This window comes from Hippichthys cyanospilos, chromosome 15 (assembly GCF_059441005.1).
Source record: "Hippichthys cyanospilos isolate Australia breed blue-spotted pipefish chromosome 15, RoL_Hcya_1.0, whole genome shotgun sequence".
NCBI lineage: Eukaryota > Metazoa > Chordata > Actinopteri > Syngnathiformes > Syngnathidae > Hippichthys > Hippichthys cyanospilos.
The window spans coordinates 10,855,192-10,873,945 of record NC_142383.1 but is presented as its reverse complement, the minus strand read 5'-3'; the positions used below and the strand labels follow the sequence as shown (position 1 = coordinate 10,873,945).

At 38.1% G+C, this 18,754-nt stretch overlaps 1 protein-coding gene across 1 annotated transcript in view; it reads left to right on the top strand.

Moving 5' to 3' along the window:
• The window catches only part of igsf9a (immunoglobulin superfamily, member 9a), a 45,207-nt gene extending 26,864 nt beyond the window's left edge, over positions 1 to 18,343 (top strand). Inside the window, exons 11-21 of the mRNA XM_088435829.1 lie at positions 343 to 459; positions 2,217 to 2,367; positions 4,455 to 4,566; positions 6,408 to 6,598; positions 8,087 to 8,304; positions 10,560 to 10,644; positions 12,034 to 12,201; positions 12,473 to 12,509; positions 12,737 to 14,917; positions 15,057 to 15,127; positions 16,414 to 18,343. Of these exons, the coding sequence (XP_088291955.1) occupies positions 343 to 459; positions 2,217 to 2,367; positions 4,455 to 4,566; positions 6,408 to 6,598; positions 8,087 to 8,304; positions 10,560 to 10,644; positions 12,034 to 12,201; positions 12,473 to 12,509; positions 12,737 to 14,917; positions 15,057 to 15,127; positions 16,414 to 16,577 (3,495 nt within the window). The 3' untranslated portion in view covers positions 16,578 to 18,343. The remainder of the gene's footprint in view (positions 1 to 342; positions 460 to 2,216; positions 2,368 to 4,454; positions 4,567 to 6,407; positions 6,599 to 8,086; positions 8,305 to 10,559; positions 10,645 to 12,033; positions 12,202 to 12,472; positions 12,510 to 12,736; positions 14,918 to 15,056; positions 15,128 to 16,413) is intronic.
• The last annotated feature ends 411 nt before the right edge of the window (positions 18,344 to 18,754 follow it).

The window sequence follows — 18,754 nt, the reverse complement described above, 5'->3', positions numbered from 1 at the left end:
AAAATAGGGGATGAAATAATGACAGTATATTGTTGCAGTGAATGCGTCCCTATATTTTTACAAATTTGATCTCGTTGCCCATTTGAACTGTAATCAGCCTAAATGGCATCTGTCACCGACATTTTATTGACTTTGTCACTTTAACATTGGTGCCCTCTGCGATTAACGGAAGCCGACTCTGAATCAGAACAATAGTGGCACTATTACAGAGTTAATTGTGTGGCTAATCCTTCTGTTATTAAGATAATCTCGTCCAATGAGGCATTAATTCTATCTTCATAGTCTTCGTTGGCATTGGCGCAAAATGCCTTGATTCAGAAGTATTGCCTTGACAATTCACAGGACCCACCAGCGTTCAGCATCACTCCAGAGAAGCAGTACAAACAAAAGGTTGGTAGAACCTTGCTCATCCCGTGTGAAGGCAACGACGACTCCACAGTTAAAGTCAGCTGGGCCAAGGTAAACTGAAACTGAAAAGGCAATAGACATATTTCAAAACGGACATAATATGCTGACTCCCAGGTCTTAAGAAAAGGTCTCTGACATTCATCCATCAAAAGAGAAACTTGGTATGGAGGCAGGGACTATATAAATTTGAATGTAATGAGGCAAAAATCTCTTGCTCACAGACAAATTTTCTGAAACAGGCGGATAACGAAAGACTAACTGGGTTGTTTAATTTCCCACTTGATGGGTGGGCAGACACTCTGAGACCTAAATATTTGGATACAAAGAATTAAAAAGTCAATTTGCCATAATAGAACTCGGCACATTACAAGCACTCGACGTTCCACTTTCGCCAGAATCTGCCTTGCGCTAATTAACACATGCTACGGGGAGTGAATTTAATAGCCATTGTAACAAAGTGATCATATTGGAATTTAGTGCATGAGGTAGAAGGGCTTCGATGATAGTTATCATTTATGAATCTCATGACCCGATGGCAATCCAGTCTGGTGCTCATAGTAAATAAGATTGTTGATACTATTAGCTATTGCTTCAGCAGAATCATCGCTCACGAATAACACACTTTTTGTAAGACACTATGCTATTGAGATGCAGCGAGTTTGGACAAAGTGAATGCGTCTTCACGTCAGGGATTCGTCAAGCTTTGTTTAAAGTCGCGATTGTTCTTTAGACGTTCTGAAACAGTCTTAAACCCCTATCCCACTCAGATGCAAACATTTTTAGCAAGTTTTGAAAAGGCAGTGAACACACGTTCATGTCAGGCATTCGTCAGAGTTCTCGCAATCTTGCAATTGTTTTTATGACATTTTTAAGACATTCTGGACTGGTCTTAAATGATTTTCATGCTGTCTGGATGTTATGAACACGATCAAAGACCATCAATCTTTTCAAAGAAAATCAAGACCATTTGAACATTTGAACAAAGTCAAAAGAGCTTCTACCTTCGACAATGTTCATCTCTTAATAGGATGTGGATGTTTTAATAAAACATTGAGGCAGCGGTAGCTTATTTGGGTTTGGGGAAAAAACATTTAACGTCACATTGCTTAGACTTTTACAAACACCAAGGGGTTGTGAAAAGGCTGTATTACATTTATAAATAAAGGTAATACAGCCTTTTCACAACCATGTTTATTCGTGTATTACCTTTATTTATGTACAACTTTTATTAATGTGATGTTTCAGATTTTTATGTCATAATGTACTGGTGTTAACATAAGTCCCCCCCACAAAACTAATGACCCATAATTATGTTCCTGGAAATTAGGCTCCAAAAACATTGCTGGAACAATTTCTGTGTCTTCTAGAAAATATCAAAATCTATATATTGTCAGAAATGTATTTTCTCTTGCTGTTTGGGGTACCATGGATCCTTGGTTAGTAGAGAGACCTGTCTGCCTTATCCAAACATTTTGTGCCATTCTTGGTGATACAAACTCTGGATGTCTAGATCCATTCACCCAGAAGAAGATTTCTGGGGTGAGAAGTCACTAATGACTCACAGTCTCAGTTGTAGTTCATCCGATAGGTGTTAATGTCAAGGCTCTGGTCAGGCCATTCAAATTCTGGTCATGGTGAAGCCATCATTCTACCTGAAACAAGAGAGGTTTATTTCAAATCACAAATCACTAATAGTTCTTTATCCGGATCAAATTGGTTAAACAATAACTTACAGCAGTTTTAGGTTACTAAAAATTGTACTGGATTGGTCTTTCATTCCTCAATTGCTTCTTTTTTTTTTTTTTAAGGTTGACCTCGCTCGCCGTGTAACCTATTCTGTCACACCCAATGGTTCGCTGTTGCTGCGGCCGCTTGCTAAGGACCACCATGGGATTTGGGAATGCAGTGTTTCAAACCGTGTAGCTGTTGTAAAAGCCTTCACTCAGATCTTTGTTTTGGGTGAGTGCATATATATATATATATATATATATATATATATATATATATATATATATATATATATATATATAAATGGCATTGTTTCTTATCATGCTCAGGATAGATGCTACCTTCCAACAATGGAATGCAGTTCAGCATCACTGCAGATTACAACCTCAATAATACAGTTTACCAGTGAAGTGACTGGCCAAAATGTGCAACAGAGGCAGAAAGCTGAATGTGGCAGTGTGTGTAGGTGTGTGTGTTAGTGCTAAGTGTACCCACAGGGATAGTATATTTGCCCTTCTTCAGCAGTAAAATTTGGTCTACAATGATATTGATAATTTCTTTTTTTATGTACATTTTTTTACATTTAAAAATACGTTGGCCCTGTGACATTAACAAAATAAGTTCTTGTTGGTTGCTAAATGAGCTTTCAGCTTGTTATATTTTTTTCAGTCGACAGTGTGATAGACATTTTTTAACCAACTACCAGCATCTTTACATACACAAACATACATAGTGAAATCAAAGCGAGTGCAGTCAATTAATTCGTTTTGGACTCAAGGTACCAATATGAAACCTCCAGCTAAGAGGTCCCCAACCGCCCATCCACAGTCCGTGGATCAACTGGTACCAGGCCGTATGGGCCGCACCCAAAATAATGAACTATTTCCATCTTATGTATTATCCGAGTCTTAAAACTAGCGCCAAAATTTCACTCATAAATACTGGTAAGTTAAATGAGTAAGAAACAGAAGTTTTTGGGAACAGGAAAAGGCTCAGTCAAGAGACAGGTGACGAGCCCACAACTTCGAAAAAAAGAAAGCTTGTAACAGGCAATAGCAGGAGTCTGACTTGAAATAATGACTTCTCATGGTAAGCTCTACTTGGTCCAAAAAGGAAGGACAAACTGACATGGAATGGATGAGCTCGCAGATGGCGGCAGCCTCAAAAGTATTTTTGTTACTCCCGACGTCCCATCTGTGTGAAATGAGAAACAAGCTGAGGGCTCCCGTTAGTTTGCCGTTAATGGTGAGTTCATATTTTATGTGCACTTTATGTTCTTCATTTGCCCCTCATCGATGATAAAATTGCTAAGTGTTGATTAACTCCCTCCCACCCGTCCACAACAAAAATCTCAAGCGTTGACCGGTCCGTGCTGATAAATAGTTGGGGACCCCTGCTTTAACCTATAACCATGGATGCTGAATGCGTCAATTGCGGTGGACCGGTCGATCGCAAAGTTCGTATTAGTAAATTGCAAGACATCACGCAACAAAAACACAGGTACAAGCAACAGGGCTAAAAGCTAACTGCAGATGCGCATGTGTGAAAGTCACTCCCAATGTAGCCAAGCAAGAATGTTTAAATATTTCTCTTCCTGTATTCTAAAGCATCAAAGCAATAAAATGCAATTACTACCGGTAGTTGGTTTATGTTGACTAGCGATTTCCAGCATGGGTTTGGTTTCACGTTGTAGTTGCTAGGTGATGCTTTCAGGCCGCTGTTCATCGAGGAACCAAGCTAATATTGCTGACTAGAAGGCATTCTATTTATGGCCTATAATTTTTGCACACCATTCGAACTCTGGGCATGTCATTTAAGTCTTTCTTTCACATTAAATACCAAGAGCCATTATATGTGATGAACCTGGTTTTCTTTACTACATTGGCATCAGGTATTTCTCAAATTGTCCTTCTCTTAACATCACTGTTGAGGCTGGTCTATGTTTCAGAATACATGCCATGAGACCTCCCGAAAACCTGCTTCAAAAGCAAAAACAAAATGTATAACGTTTGATGATCACTGAACTGAGCTGTTGTGAGGTATGCTGTACAGTACTGTACATGATGGCAATTTTCCTCTAAGTTCTGTGAGACTTAAAGACATATTTTTCTCGTATAACCTCAGGGACTTTAGACTTATAGGTTCCGCTGTATTAGATATAATGACTTTTTTTTTTTTGTGAGGGCACATGCCTATGAAAGCACTTCTCAAGCCGAGTGCCTGCGCCTTAACTCTGCCTCCAGATGGTAAACAGGGTCCAGTCTGAGATGGGCTTTTTCTCCTCAATTTACATGAACTCTCTGTTCTTCACATTACAGGAACCAGCCCCCATGTAGCTACATCCTTGTCCGTCTCTCCAGGGGTGAAGCAGGCCAATATATCCTGGGAGGCAGGCTTTGATGGCGGTTCAGCACAGACATTTTCAGTTTGGTATGTGTAAATCCTTCTACTTTCTGGTCGGGCCGTAACCATGGCAGCTATTGACAGCTCTGGTATTACTCTATTGATCTTTCCGATGATGAATTCATTTATTCATTCTAACGTCACAGCGGCTACAGTGTGTGCGGAGCATAGTTTTATAAATCAGTGGTAGTACTGTAACAATGTTAAGAGGGTTCTGAAAAGAGAATGATTCTATGAGAATGAAAAAAAAATGGAATTAATTCACAAAAGAATAAAAAAAATTCATTTACAGTCCACCGTCTCGCCAAATTGATTTTATGCATAAGAAAAATAAAATAAAACAAATCTGCTTCTTTTGGCAATTGTGTAACTACACTGGATGCACATTGCCAAGGAAGAAATAACAATATTAGGTCATACATAAATGGTGTGTTACAAATGCCAACTTCAAAAGAAACATTCCAAATAACAGTGGTGTCAATATAATGGCATTAGTATTCTTTTATTCTGAAATTAGCCTTCACATTGATGGTGGTTGCTACCAGCTAGCATTACTCCTCCTCGTGACTTGTTTTTATTGTGTTTGCACCACCATTAAAAAAAAGAAAAAAAAAAAGAATCATATTAAATTGCTGTTTAAGGACGATAAAAAACCAATAGTGGATTGTCAGTGCTAGCCGCTAATGTGCAAATGCAAGTGGATATTTTCAAACTCAGACAAAAAAGGTCATTTGATGCATTCAACATGAGATAGCAAAAGTCTAAATGTGGGTTTTCTATCAATCTATAAAAGCTGACATATGTTAAGAAGAATAATGGGGTGAATTTACTTGGATATATTACTTGATCACATTAAATGGTCCATCAACCTAGGTTTACGATACTTACAATACTTCAAATAACTAAGCCTCCATTCTAGTGGGCGGTATCTTAACGAATCGAAACATTTGTCATTGTGTCTTGCAAAGCAGACTAGAGTAGATCATGGCAATGATAATAAATAATAAGTGAATCTTAATTAAAAAATAATGATTAATTGAATAATTGACTAAGTAATTAACAGCTACTGTACAATGATTATTAAAACAATTAGTAAGTGCTAACTGTGAGGATGATATGACGTGAATGACGATCCACTGGGTTGATACGGTCTTGGCCGACTGATTGGTTATGGATAAGCCCAATAGATTCATGACCCAAATGATAAGTCACGCATAAAATGGATGTTGGGTTTTACGTATTTAAATGTGAACATATGACTGCGATCATGCGCCATGAAGATAAGACCCGCCTAAAATAGAGCTGCGTTGCAGCCATAAAATGGATGTGTCGAGATAATGCCAATGTCGGAGAAATTAAATATTAATGAATGTGTAGTCGTGGGAGCTCTGTGGCAGTTAATGGCAATCCATCCGGTTTTTCTCACTTAAACCAAGGCGGTACAATTAACTCCACCACATTAATAAATGAATATTTTGATGAACGAAGATGACACTTAAGCCAGGAGCTTCAAACCTTATTTCCAGACTTACATGAATAATTTTCAAAAGTTCTTTGAGCTGTGGATAGGTGAATGATCTTCATTTTTTTTGCCCCGGGAGTCAAAAAATTTGCTCTGTATAAAATAGATATGCAGGACCTCTGCTCTGCCGAAGATAACGACAATCACTCTAATTGGAGTGGCACGCTCCTTGTGCATTAGTCGGATACATCAGTGCTGTCTTTGAAACAAAATTTTGAGCTGGTGATGAATATGAATGATTAACGAAACCCACTTTTCTGTCATGTTTCATAAAAGCAGATTCCCAGAATTCCCCTCCCCTTTTTTGTTTTCACATCTCGCCTCTTCGCTCTTGTTCCTTCTGCAGGGTAAAAAAGATTTCAGCGGGTGATAATGAAGGGAAGCAGGAGTGGTTCTCCGTGCCTGTTCCCTCTATCTCCGGCACCACCTTGTTGGTGACAGGCCTGTCTCCTGCTACTGACTATCAGTTCAGCATCCTGTCTCACAACAAAGTTGGGACAGGACCTTTTAGTGAAATTGTCACGGTGCGAACGTTGGGTCAGTATCCTCTTCATCTTTTTGTCTTTTTATAGCATAATTCTAACAGATTTTCTGAGTCTGTGCTGGAAAAAGGTTGCATAGCGTCTTGTTTGGTCTTAAATTCGTGACCATGTGTGTGTGTGTGTGTGTGTGTGTATATATATATATATATATATATATATATATATATATATATATATATATATATATATATATATATATATATATATATATATTAATTTTTTTCTTTCTTTTTTAATTTTTTTTGAGAACAGGTTTGACACTTATTCTTTGTGGCACAAATATTTATTAATAATTACGTTGCTGATTTGTTTTTGTGAACAGATCCCTGCTGTAAATGCAAAAGAGGATGCTTCATATTTTATATTTTTCTGTTCCCAAATATTTATAATTATTTATTTTTGAGAATGGGTCTGACACTTTGTCGATTATTTTATGTGGACAAATATTTATTAATATTTAAGTTTATGATTAATTTTTTTTAACAGATCTCCAATGTAATCCCAATGTAAAGACGCATTATATGTTTTTTTTTGGAGAACAGGTATGATGCTTTATGTTGATTATTTTTGCAAAGTATAATTAAGAAGCACTTGGTTAAACTAACAGCGTTGCATGCTTTTTTTTCTCATTAATGGAATAATGGTCCAAGCTTTAATTTTGTAGTATGAGTATAAGTCACAGAACCCGATAAACTATGGAAAACCCTTTGACAATTGTTTTAGAAAATATGATTCTCACAATTAATTCCACTCTAGTCATGAAAATTCTGAATGATTAACATTTAGTTCACATAAAACAAGCATTTTTGTGGACCGAACATAATCAGTTTTATAACTGGGTTCAAGAATGAAAACATTCGAAAATGCTGGCCTTGTGTTTCCACGTGTACAACACATTTGCATCTCTCCTGTGACGGTGATGCAGTGGACTCTGGTGTGACTGTTAGCTAACACTGCCAACAACAACAACAAAGGCGAATGATCGTGTCAGATGTTTTTTAGCTCACCGGTGCTTTGGGCTTTTCCTTCTCCCTCATTGTCAGTCAATTCACATTCCTTTCTTGCTGGCGTCACATTCCCTGACATTATTTTAGCCTCAATTTGCCAGCGTTTCAGTATTTTTTTTTCCAGCCATTGTGCATGTCATTGTAGTTGTAATTTGTCTCCTGCTTAAATATGCTCATGGGGTAACGAAAAAGGCACAAACAGCTCTCAGTATGATGAAGTGCAGTTCTGCAGTTGGCTTATTGAATGGAATATTGGGCTACAGTCTTCAGTAATTAGTATGGACAACTTCATGATCAATCATCATCCAATTATCACTTTTTAAATGAATGGATCTGTTTTAGCTTTTTATTGGAAGCCTGTAGCTGAAAAACCCAACATTTCACATCAGGGCAATTTCCTGTTCCCTGATTAAGATTTACCGCCATGTGCATCCAGCTAATCAGCAGCTCTTGTGTTGTAACATTCCGTTTATCAGATCCTGCACCAAACACTGGTCAGCCAGAGCCCCCTTCCTCGCTGTCAGCCTCTTTGGGCTCGGCAGGGGTTGTTCTACAATGGTCCCTTCCACAAATCCGACCCCGAGCCATCACAGGGTTTGTTCTTCAGTCTCGCGTCAAGCAAGGGGAGTGGATCAATTTGGATGAAGATATTCGTGCCAACTGTAGCAAAATAATTGTTCCAGGTCTGCACAAGGTAAAAACAAATGTCTGTCTCTTTTTTTCATTTTTTAAAAATTGATAGTTTCATGTTTCGAATTAAAGCGAGTTTTTATTTTGATGAATGAATTTATTTTTGCTGAAACTAGCAAATAAATGTGGAAGTTACTTATTAATGAATACATAGTACACCAAACTAATCATTCTCTCCTCATCCATGGTAACAGCAAAAAAAAAAAATAAAAATCTCATACTCTTGTTGGTTCCATAGTTATCTTCTAAATTATTCAACATTTTCACTGGTTAATTAAAAAACTAATGAGTGGATAATAATTCTCTTTGACTTTGACTTTGAATAGAACAAATAAAGATGCAGTGCCACTCCATGGTTTTCTCAGTTTAACACACCCACAAAGATCGTGGCGCATTAAATACAATTAAATATGTATATCAAAAAGCCACACCATGCTGTCAATTATCAAAACGATATGAAAAACTTTTAAAAACTTTTAAATGATACACACACACACACACCAAAGTTTTCAAACTAAACTATCAATATTTTCATCTTTTATTCAATGCTAAAGAACTTTTCAACCTTCATAAACTATCTTCATAATTTTCGATTAAGCATAGACACATAACTGGTTGATTATTCCTGTTGGCATGTGTGAGGGTTCCTGTATTTTAAATTTTAATTTTTATTACTAGCACTAAGTAAGGAGTGCAAGGGTGACAAGAACCCAGCCGCAAAAAATAAAAAATAAAATACCAAGTGTTGACTGCTGTAATGACAAAAGCTGTTACAACAATCAAACAAACAAAAAGTTTTGCCTAAGCAGACAAAAAAAACAAAAAGAGGTCACCCAGATTAAGTCATACGTCATCATTGGCCGGGCTTTCACTCACTGGCTTGAGTACAAAGATGAGGATGGATTTCCAACTGAAACTGCCCTGGTTTTTTTCATAGTGGATCAGCGGATCAGTGAATAGCTTGAAAGCTATTCAAAACAAAATGCTCATGCTAACGTTAGATATCAGAAATTTGTGTGATAACAATAAATAGTAATCATCTTGATACTTTGCAATTCCATACTGACACAACCAGCCACGCAACAAACTCATATGTATGACATTGTTTAGACACGATTAGGTTCATGATCTCATTCATTCTTCTTCTTGAAGCTCGGCATTTCACAACTCTATTCGCTGATCCTCACGGGAAATGTAGTCTTCGATTACTCAAAACCATACCGCCTTTGCCTTTATGACGAAAGTCAATGAAAACTAAGGGTTCTTAAGTGTTGTTTTAAATCATGTCAATAGCCCATTTTTATCAAAATAAGGTACCATATTTCTCAGAGTACAAGTTGAGTTTTTCCCCTAATTTTCAACCCCCATATTAGGGACTTAAAATCGCATAACTCTATACAGACCAATTTTTGAATAACATTATTTCAAATGCAAAACAAGTAAAATTTCAGTTACAAAGCTTTAAATTATTATATATACCTCTAATTCGATATAGTCTGCATCCATTTTAAAGTGTTTGCACAGAACATTGCCTTGATGCATTATGAAAAGGAAAAGACTCAGGGGTAGACTTTAATCGTGTTTTTGTAAAATATACGACAATTGAAGAAAAAAAAGGGGGGGTCGACTTATAAGCGAGGTCGACTTGAACTCGAAGAAATATGGTAAGGAAGGTACATCCACATGAAATTTAAATGGTTGTAAATTATACACAGCATAGAATCCTGCATACAATTAGGACAATAAATTGCAGGCTAAAAGTTTGGTAACAGTATATTGAGTGAAATTCAAATTTTTAAAGGAATGTTCCTCATCAGACTTAATTATACAGCATTTGTATATCTTTTCCCCATCATAAGAATAGTATAAACTGTAGCAACGATAATTGTCACCTCACCAAAACCAACATTTCTGTTTAACCAATTATGCTGCTATTGGCCATCTCTGACTGGTTGACAGTGAACTACTTGGAAGCAAAAGTACTTGGACACAATTCTTTCCTTGATGTATTGTATCATAGTCCTGCTGTGGATTTTTCATTTTTAGTCTCTCAATTATCAACACAAGGAGGCATCAATCACTATTCTGTCTTCTATGAATCTTTGTGCACCGTTTTTTCCTCTCTGTGCCGCCTTCTATTGCGCTCTTATATAGCCCTAGTCAAATTCAAATCAACTTCATTAGCATTGCAAGCACAGTTGTGTTGACAAAGTGAGGTTTCATCCCGTGTGTGTATGTGCGTGTGTGTGTTGATCTCAGGACTCCGTGTATGAGCTGAGGCTGCTAAGTCGATGCGGTGAGCTGCTGAGCGAGCCCAGTCCATCACTCACTGTCTCCACCATGGGTAGGTGTTGGAGCAACCTTGCCCCTCACATTCTCGTTCCCACCTCGTGTTTTAATCCACTCAATCAAGTTCAATTTCTATTCCTGTCCCTATGTTCCTTAGAAATTGGAGCAAGGCTCCAGGGAATGTTGCCCATTAGAAGCTTCAACGATAGAAATTGTGATGCTAATAACTTACTGAATCAAGTGTTTCTGCCGCTTTGGTGCATATCTTGGTGTTCGTGTGCCATCAATGTTTCATTATACATGTTTCAGAGATCAAAACTGGAGTGATTGACACATTCCCACTTGTTTCATCAGAACCATAACTTGTATGTTACATTATTTAACATAGCGGCTCATCTGTTTCATTTTGGATGAGGAGAGATTTGCTGATAATCATCCTCAAGGATATGGATTGTTGATTAGACTCACAGTAAAGATGATGACCAAGCTCTTGATATGTGAGCCTATGTTATGTGCATTGCTGTCTCCTGGTATATATATATATATATATATATATATATATATATATATATATATATATATATATATATATATATATATATATATATATATATATATATAGAGCTGGGATACAGCTGGGAAAGCCCTGCTCTGTGACAAACATGAGCATTTGAGCATTTTACTGAAAAGAGAAAAAACTATACCCCTGAATAGTGGTGCAAAAGGAAAACAAACTATTGAGAGAACATTGCGCCAAAAGTGGCAACAATTGGTGTGTTGACAAACGTACAGTATCACAGTTGTCAAGCAACATATTTTTTCTTGTTTTAACCTGTGATTTTTTTTAGTTGTTGTTGTTTTTTATTTTAATATCCAGACCAATCAATTGTACAAACACAACAAGTTTGCTTTCCGTTGCAAAAATCAATAACTATTGGGATCTATATCTATGTATGAAGTATATAAATATATATGAAACAATCGCCCGACAACCAGAATTCATCTGGATGCTATTTTGTTTTAAAACCTCAAACTAATAGCTTACTATTAGAAGAGTAGCATTCTTTTTATTGACCCAGAATAAAAAAAGTGAGTTGACCAACTTGTGCTCAAGTTTGAAAAGCCCAATTTACATAAACTAAATCGTATTTGCTGTCCAAACGTACTTTTCATCAAGTAAAGCTTTGCTCAGTTCTTTTTTCTGCGACACCATCTTCCACACTAATTTCCTTTTTGACATCGATACATTGAAACAGTGTTTGTAGCTGTTACCTCTAATCCTTCAAAGGAAATGGATTTGTCTGATCAGGTTTTGATCAACCACAATCGTAGCAATTCAAAGCATAGCAAGATAGATTTACAAACTGTCTAACCAGGTTTCAGAAGAGTACTATCGATATAAACTCGCTCTGATCTGCATTTCCCAATTAATGCGCCCTGACAGGAATGGAGAGCTACCCTTCTTCATCCAGACTGCTTGAGGCTCGAGAACCATTACTGGCCGGTATTCTAGGTGGAGTTGGTTTTATGTGTTTGGCACTGGTCTTGCTTTTGGGAACGGCCTGCCTCATCAGTTACAAGAGGAACCTACGAAGCCAAAAGAAGCAGAATGGTAAACCATTTCTCTTCAGTTGTTCATTAAGTGCGTCATAAGTATTATTGTGAATTCAATAAAAACAAAAAAAATATTGAATCATAGCTCCTTACAGTGGCTCTATTCCAATACCATAAAGGGTGTGTATGCTATCTTGCAATGCTCTGTAAAAAATGTAGTGTAGGTAACAAATTATATAATTTTAGGAAGAACTGTGTTTATACTTTGGTCAGTATGAGTGTACCCTCTAATAAGTTAGATACCATTCTCCCCTTTCTGTCCCTTCCAGAACCCCCACCTGCCATCTATAAGCTCTCCCCATCAATGTAAGTACATCAATCATATCCTAAATTTTCCCCCGATTGACCTTTCCATTTTTTTTTTGCTTGTTTCTTCAACTAAAAATATATGTTCACAGCTTCAGCACATTTGATTTTATATCCACTATTATTCGACTTATTTCCTCTCACCTCGTTATTTTCTCTGCATCTGACACCTCCGCATTTTCTAACTGTTTTTTTTTTCCACCCCTCGTTCCTGCTCTCACTCACAGAAAGATTTCAGACTCCGGCAGTACAGACAGTGTGTTGAAGAAAAGTCTACTTCCAGCCAGTGCCCTGTATCCTACCACTTCCTCTACCACCTCCTCCTCCTCTTCAAAGATGGATTGTTCCTCCTTCCACAATGAGAATCGACATAATAAAGAGCATCTCCTCTCTAACCACAGAAGAAGTCAAAATCAATTCCAGTATCTAAAATCATGTCCCGTTTCTCCTTCTGTTGAGTTGATCACCAGAGGTCCAGATGGGCGCTTTGTAATCCCGCCATATGACACGCTGAATGTTCAAAGCGAGAAAAGCACAAAACACAACTCTCCTTTAACAGTCCGAAAGTCTGCGTCATTCTGCTCAGAGCCGCGAGGCAGTAGAAATGTACCATTCGTTCTCTCTGTGGATCTTCCACCCTGCAAACAATCTGAATATAATACATCCAGGCAAACCGGTGACATCACCCGGCATCAGGATGGAGACCTCTCAGATCAAGAGGGAAATTATGATGACTTTCTTGACTTGAGCAGTATGTACTCTCACAGTCGTTCATCCAGTGTTTGTCATCACAAGAGTGCAATCTCGCCCACTTTCCCAGTGCTGCCACATATACGGTCAGGCCTCGGCCTGCCTTCGACGACAGCCAGCACTCTGGTCCTCCAAATGGAGCACGAGCGAGAAAGGGGAAACCTGAATCGCTGCCTAAAATTGGCTAAGGAAAGGGAAGCGCTGGCAAAGGAACTCCAGAAATACAGACTGTACAGATGCTCTGAAGAAGAAATAATAAGAGAGAAGCCAGTGTCTGAGAAAAGAGAGAATGATGATAATGAGCTTTTTCAGGGATATAAAAGCCACACCTTGCCATGCAGACACCGACCGAGCTACAGGGAGAACTTTGGTCAGTCGCCAAGTCCTTTCTTGTCATCTTCTGTTCACTGGAATGATTTTCCCACGATGATCACAGACAGGACTTGCTTTAGTCCTTCCTGCCCTCCAAATTCCTTTTTTGTAAAAGCTCCTAACCAACATCCTACTCGATCCTTAACCGGAGAGATCCCCCTCAAATATGAGGGAGCAGACGGTTCTTCCAATAACAGATTAACACCCACACATCTCTCCCCGACAATGAGACATGAAAGCATACAGGAAACACCACAGGGCTACGATGATGTACTGCAAGCCACATTCTTCAAAATGCAAACAAATATATCTCGCTCTAAGGTACCAAGACAAAGCAATGCCTCTATTCATTGCCAGATAAATGGCAAAAGATCCAATTTGACTCTTGATGCGGAGCCAGGCTGCAAAGATGCGGAGGACGAGTTCCCCGAGCCCACTAAGCAAAATGTGGGGATTGAGATGAGTGTGGATGAGCCACTCTTTGAAACATGTGTCCCAGAGGCTGAAAAAAAGCCATCGCAACGACACAGAATCGCGTCTCCTGTTAAAGAAAGATGCCCTCGCAAAGGCCGCTATGAAGAAATGAGGAGGAGCACAAGCTTTTACTACCAAGATACAGCTTCAGAGCCGCAACTGCGAAGAGCTATGAGCCAAGGTTCAAAACTGGGGGACTCCAAGCAGCAAAAGCAGGCTCACAAAGCGAGAAGACAAAACGACAAAGAGTTCCTGACCCCTGAAGCATGGATAGATTCTTTAAGACAAGAAAAACACTTGGATTCCTCCTCCTTTAATCCAGACTCTTGGAGCACAGATAACCAAAGTTCACCCCCTGGGAATGTTCCTGCTCGCGATTTACCCCCTGGTATGTACTCCCCCATGAGCAAGCCTATACAGAAACCTACTGACCAAAAGCTGAGAAGATACATTTCGATCTTTCCCACTCCAGCCAAATGTCCAGATGAGTACCAGGGCAGCATGAAAAATGCAGCGGGTTACTCGGGGCCTGCTATGGACTCTTCCAGAAGCTTACTATCTGGTGACAACAAACCCCACAATAAGCAAAGCACGCAGGAGTTTGAGGCAGATGTCTACGAGGAAGTGCCTGATTGTGGAAGCAGCTACAGTAGTTTTGCAAGCAGTGGCCGAGGGAGCATGGAGCCCGCAAATGGACGCTTGTCGTTGTGTCATTTGTCCACAAACACTAACAGTTCACCTGAAACTGTACAGGAGGATGGATCATCTAGCACAGTGGCTATGTACGGTCAACAAATCAAAAAAGCTCAAAGGTAAAGCCTACTAAATGATATGGTTGGAAAAAAATACTGGAAACATACTCAGTACAAGTTCAAATGTTCAGTACAAGTTCAAATGTAGTGCAACAATTATGAGTTTGAGAAGATTCTATGCTCTCTCTCTCTATGGCAGAAAGCCCTCAGTTGATGAGAACTATGAGTGGGATGAGGCCGATATCTGTTCACAATCAGCAGACCACCATGGTGGGTCATTTTTCAACTTTTATTTTTCTTTGTTCTTTTTTGTCTGTGTACAATATCTATTGTAGAAAAAAAAAGTCTTTTTCAAAATAATCAACTAATGAAAGACGTTTTGGATTATTGGCATAAAAACCAGAAGGAATTGTAAAGACGAAAATGAAATAAGAAAATATGAATGCTTTCAAAAGATTATGAGACAATTATCCAGAAAAACAATAACTATGCGCACTTTTATGGTAAACAACATTAGCAAAAAATTCTGTTTTTAGCATTTAGTCTAGAAGTACATCCGAACATACCTACAAATATGTTTGAACGTACTTGTATGTACGTTTGAACATGTAAATACATTTGACTATATTTGCAAATCTATTTGAAAGTATTTAGATGTTTATAAAAAGTGTTTGAAAGTATGTTCACATATCAATACCGGGTTAAGTGATTTTTTTTTTTTTCATCAACAGGCCTACTAACACACTTGAACGTATTTGCAAATATCTTTGAATGTACTGTAACATGTTCAAATATACTTACAAATCTATTTGAACGTATTTGTTGAAAAGTCTGTACCCCGTGGCATTATTGGAAAAAATTGTTTTGTCGCATGTAGCCAGAAAGTACATCTGAGTTTACTTTCAAATACGTTTGAACATCCTTACAAATACATTTGAACGTATCTAAATATCTTTCAATGTAGTTCATAGTACATTGGAACATCAATACAGTGTGACATTATGGGGAAAAAATGCCTTTTCATCATTGAGCCTTCAAATACATTTGATTGTACTCGTAAATATTTATGAACATACTTTCACATACGTTTGAATGACATATTAGTTTAGAAATACTTGTAAATGTTTCATTGTATTTTCAAATACATTCAAACGTATACATAGGTTCAAATGTATTTGCAAGTACATTGTAACCTTAATACCCTGTGGCATTTTGGGAATACATTTTGTTTTCAAGATTTAGGTTACAAGTGCATTTGACAATACTCGCAAATATTTCTTTTTGTTTTGTAGCCCAAAATTTTTGAATTATAAATGACTTTTATATGACTATTGACTATGGTCAGTATGAAATAAAGTGTAATTTTTGCTGGTCAGAATCACATTAAAAGCCTGATAGTTTACTCTTGATTATTTGATTTAATGTACAAACCTAGCCCTTACGCTCTAAAAGCTTTTCATCAGTGGAAATTCTGGATGAAATACAGTTAATGATGTTGCGTGTTAAGGAAAGTGTCATTAAGTGAGAGATAATATCTGACGTCTCGCTACCCACAGGGCTTCTTCCTTCATTGAACCGACAGAACGCTGCAGCACTTTGTAGCGCTCCCAGCATGACGTTTTCAACTCAGGCGCTGACAAACTTCAGTCAAAACTCTTTCCTTGAGGGCCATCAAAGCAGCCGCTCTGCATTGCCTCAGCCTGACGCCGTGCTTTTCTGAAAACGCCATCCCATGTCTCAATAGGTGATGCCATTCAATTATTGATTGCGCCACGAGAGTTGACCTGATTCATCTTGTGTATTTTTATTTTTATTTTTTACATTGTTTTTGTTTGGGACTGAGGACTACCTGTTTTGTTTTGGGTTCAAACAATCTGCCACGCCATAAATTTCTAAACAGTTTACTGTGCTGGCTGATCCATCACGTCCTTAGTGTGCATTGACAATATCGTTCCACATTGACCAGATGCCAGTCAAAAATATATCAATCATCATCTTGGGTTTCTGGCTGTGCTGTAAAGTGGTCTGTAAAAACGATTTCAAACACTCCATAGTTCAAGGGACAAAAGTCGGATTGCTTCTTTCCAAGTGGCACATTTGTGATATGGGTTAAATTGCGTGAAAATTGATATCCTCAGATATGATTCAGGCCTCTTCCAGAGGTGAATGATAATCAAGTAAGAATCATTTGTCTGCTATTTTGACTGTTACAACACAGACACACACCCGATTACCCAAAAGGAGCAAAATAAATAGGAAAATCAATTGTCGACGCAGCCAGTGGGTTCTTATTGATGTATTTAACCATCCTTACCTCTTTTGATCCCAGGGTAACTAAACAGATTGTAACATTTATTCTTGTCGTTATTTGTTATTCCTTCTGTGTTGTTGCTACCTGATGTGTGACATGCAAAGTGTTTATGTGTACAGTAAATGAAAGCACGATGATGCTGACATGGGTCATTTGAAAGTCAATATAAAAAGATTTTAAAAAATGGGTGTCGGTACTAAATCAGAAAAGGACTCTTGCTGTAGATAATGTAAATCCAGCATGAAGATCACCAAAAACCTGTGAATTGTCTTTATAAAACTTTTAATACAGTATATAATTACGGTTATGGATAGCAGAATGATTTAGTTTTAGTGAAAGAAATTAATGCCTTTTAGAGATTATTATCAAGCGTTCCCATCTAAACTGATGTCATTTTATTCCTGTAAGAAGGGCCACATTTTACTCTTCATCTGAGCATTAAGTAAAAGATTGGCAGTGCCTATCAGATTAATGTTCATGTAAATATATTTGGAGAATATGTATGTTTTTGTTGTAGCTGTTTGTTGTGGCTGTCTTCAGGTGGCTTAATTTTGGACAAACATGCACAATTGACGCGTTGCTCTGTCATTCTGAAACTTTCACAAATTCATACATAAAATAACTTTATATGTTTTGCTGTCTGTTGTGATGTGAATAAAAAAAGCCATTGATGCATCTTAACCCTTAAGATCACAAATCCCTCTGTGTCATGGATTTTGGGTTGTGGGTTTATTTTGAGGGGTTCTGTTCCTTTGTTTCCGTATATAGTTCCTGTTCCCGCTCCGGTTGCGTCTTTCTGCGTTTAGTTTTGATGTAGTCCACCTGTCCGTGTTACCCGCCCCTCGTGTCCTCCAATCCGCTCCCTTTGCCTGTTGTCCCTGCCCAGCTGCCGTGTGTTTGTTTGATTAGAGCTGTATGTATTTAAACCTGGTTTTCGTTACAGCCCGCGTCGGAAAATTGTCTCTGTCACGTCATGTCATATTGTCTCTATCGTATTGTTGTCTCGTAGTCCCGTCTTGCCCCGAGTCCCTCAGCTCCGTGTTTTCCTGCCAGCCTGTCCATAGTGTTTTGCTTTCTGTTTTGCCAGCCTGCCTGCGCCCTTAGTTCGAGTTTTTTGCCGTCCTGTTTTTCTCGCTTTTGTTCCCGTTCGTTTATAAATAAATGGATTTAATCAACCCCCTGTCCCGACGCTCCCCTGCTTTTGGGTCCTCCTCCTCTGCAACCATGCCGGCCTCCTCAACCGCCGTACTCCCCCGTGACACTCTGTTGTATTGCAAGCAGTGTTAATAGCTAAAGTCGCATTTGTAGAATGATTAAAAAAGAAGTCATGTGCAAGTTTGCATGATATGTTTCCAAACGTTTTGCTATATGTCAGGCAACATATAGGTCGTATTTTATTTTTTCATCTACACACAATTTTAATAGTTGAAAAAACATGCTTTTTTCAGGGTTTTTGATAAACAATTACTTTGGAGGGACATCACAAATATTAGTGCAAAGGTTTGACAAATATCCGACTTTTCAACACAGTTTTGCGAAATCTTCTTGTCTCAATTTAATTGAGTGTGTCTTGTGGGGTATTATTA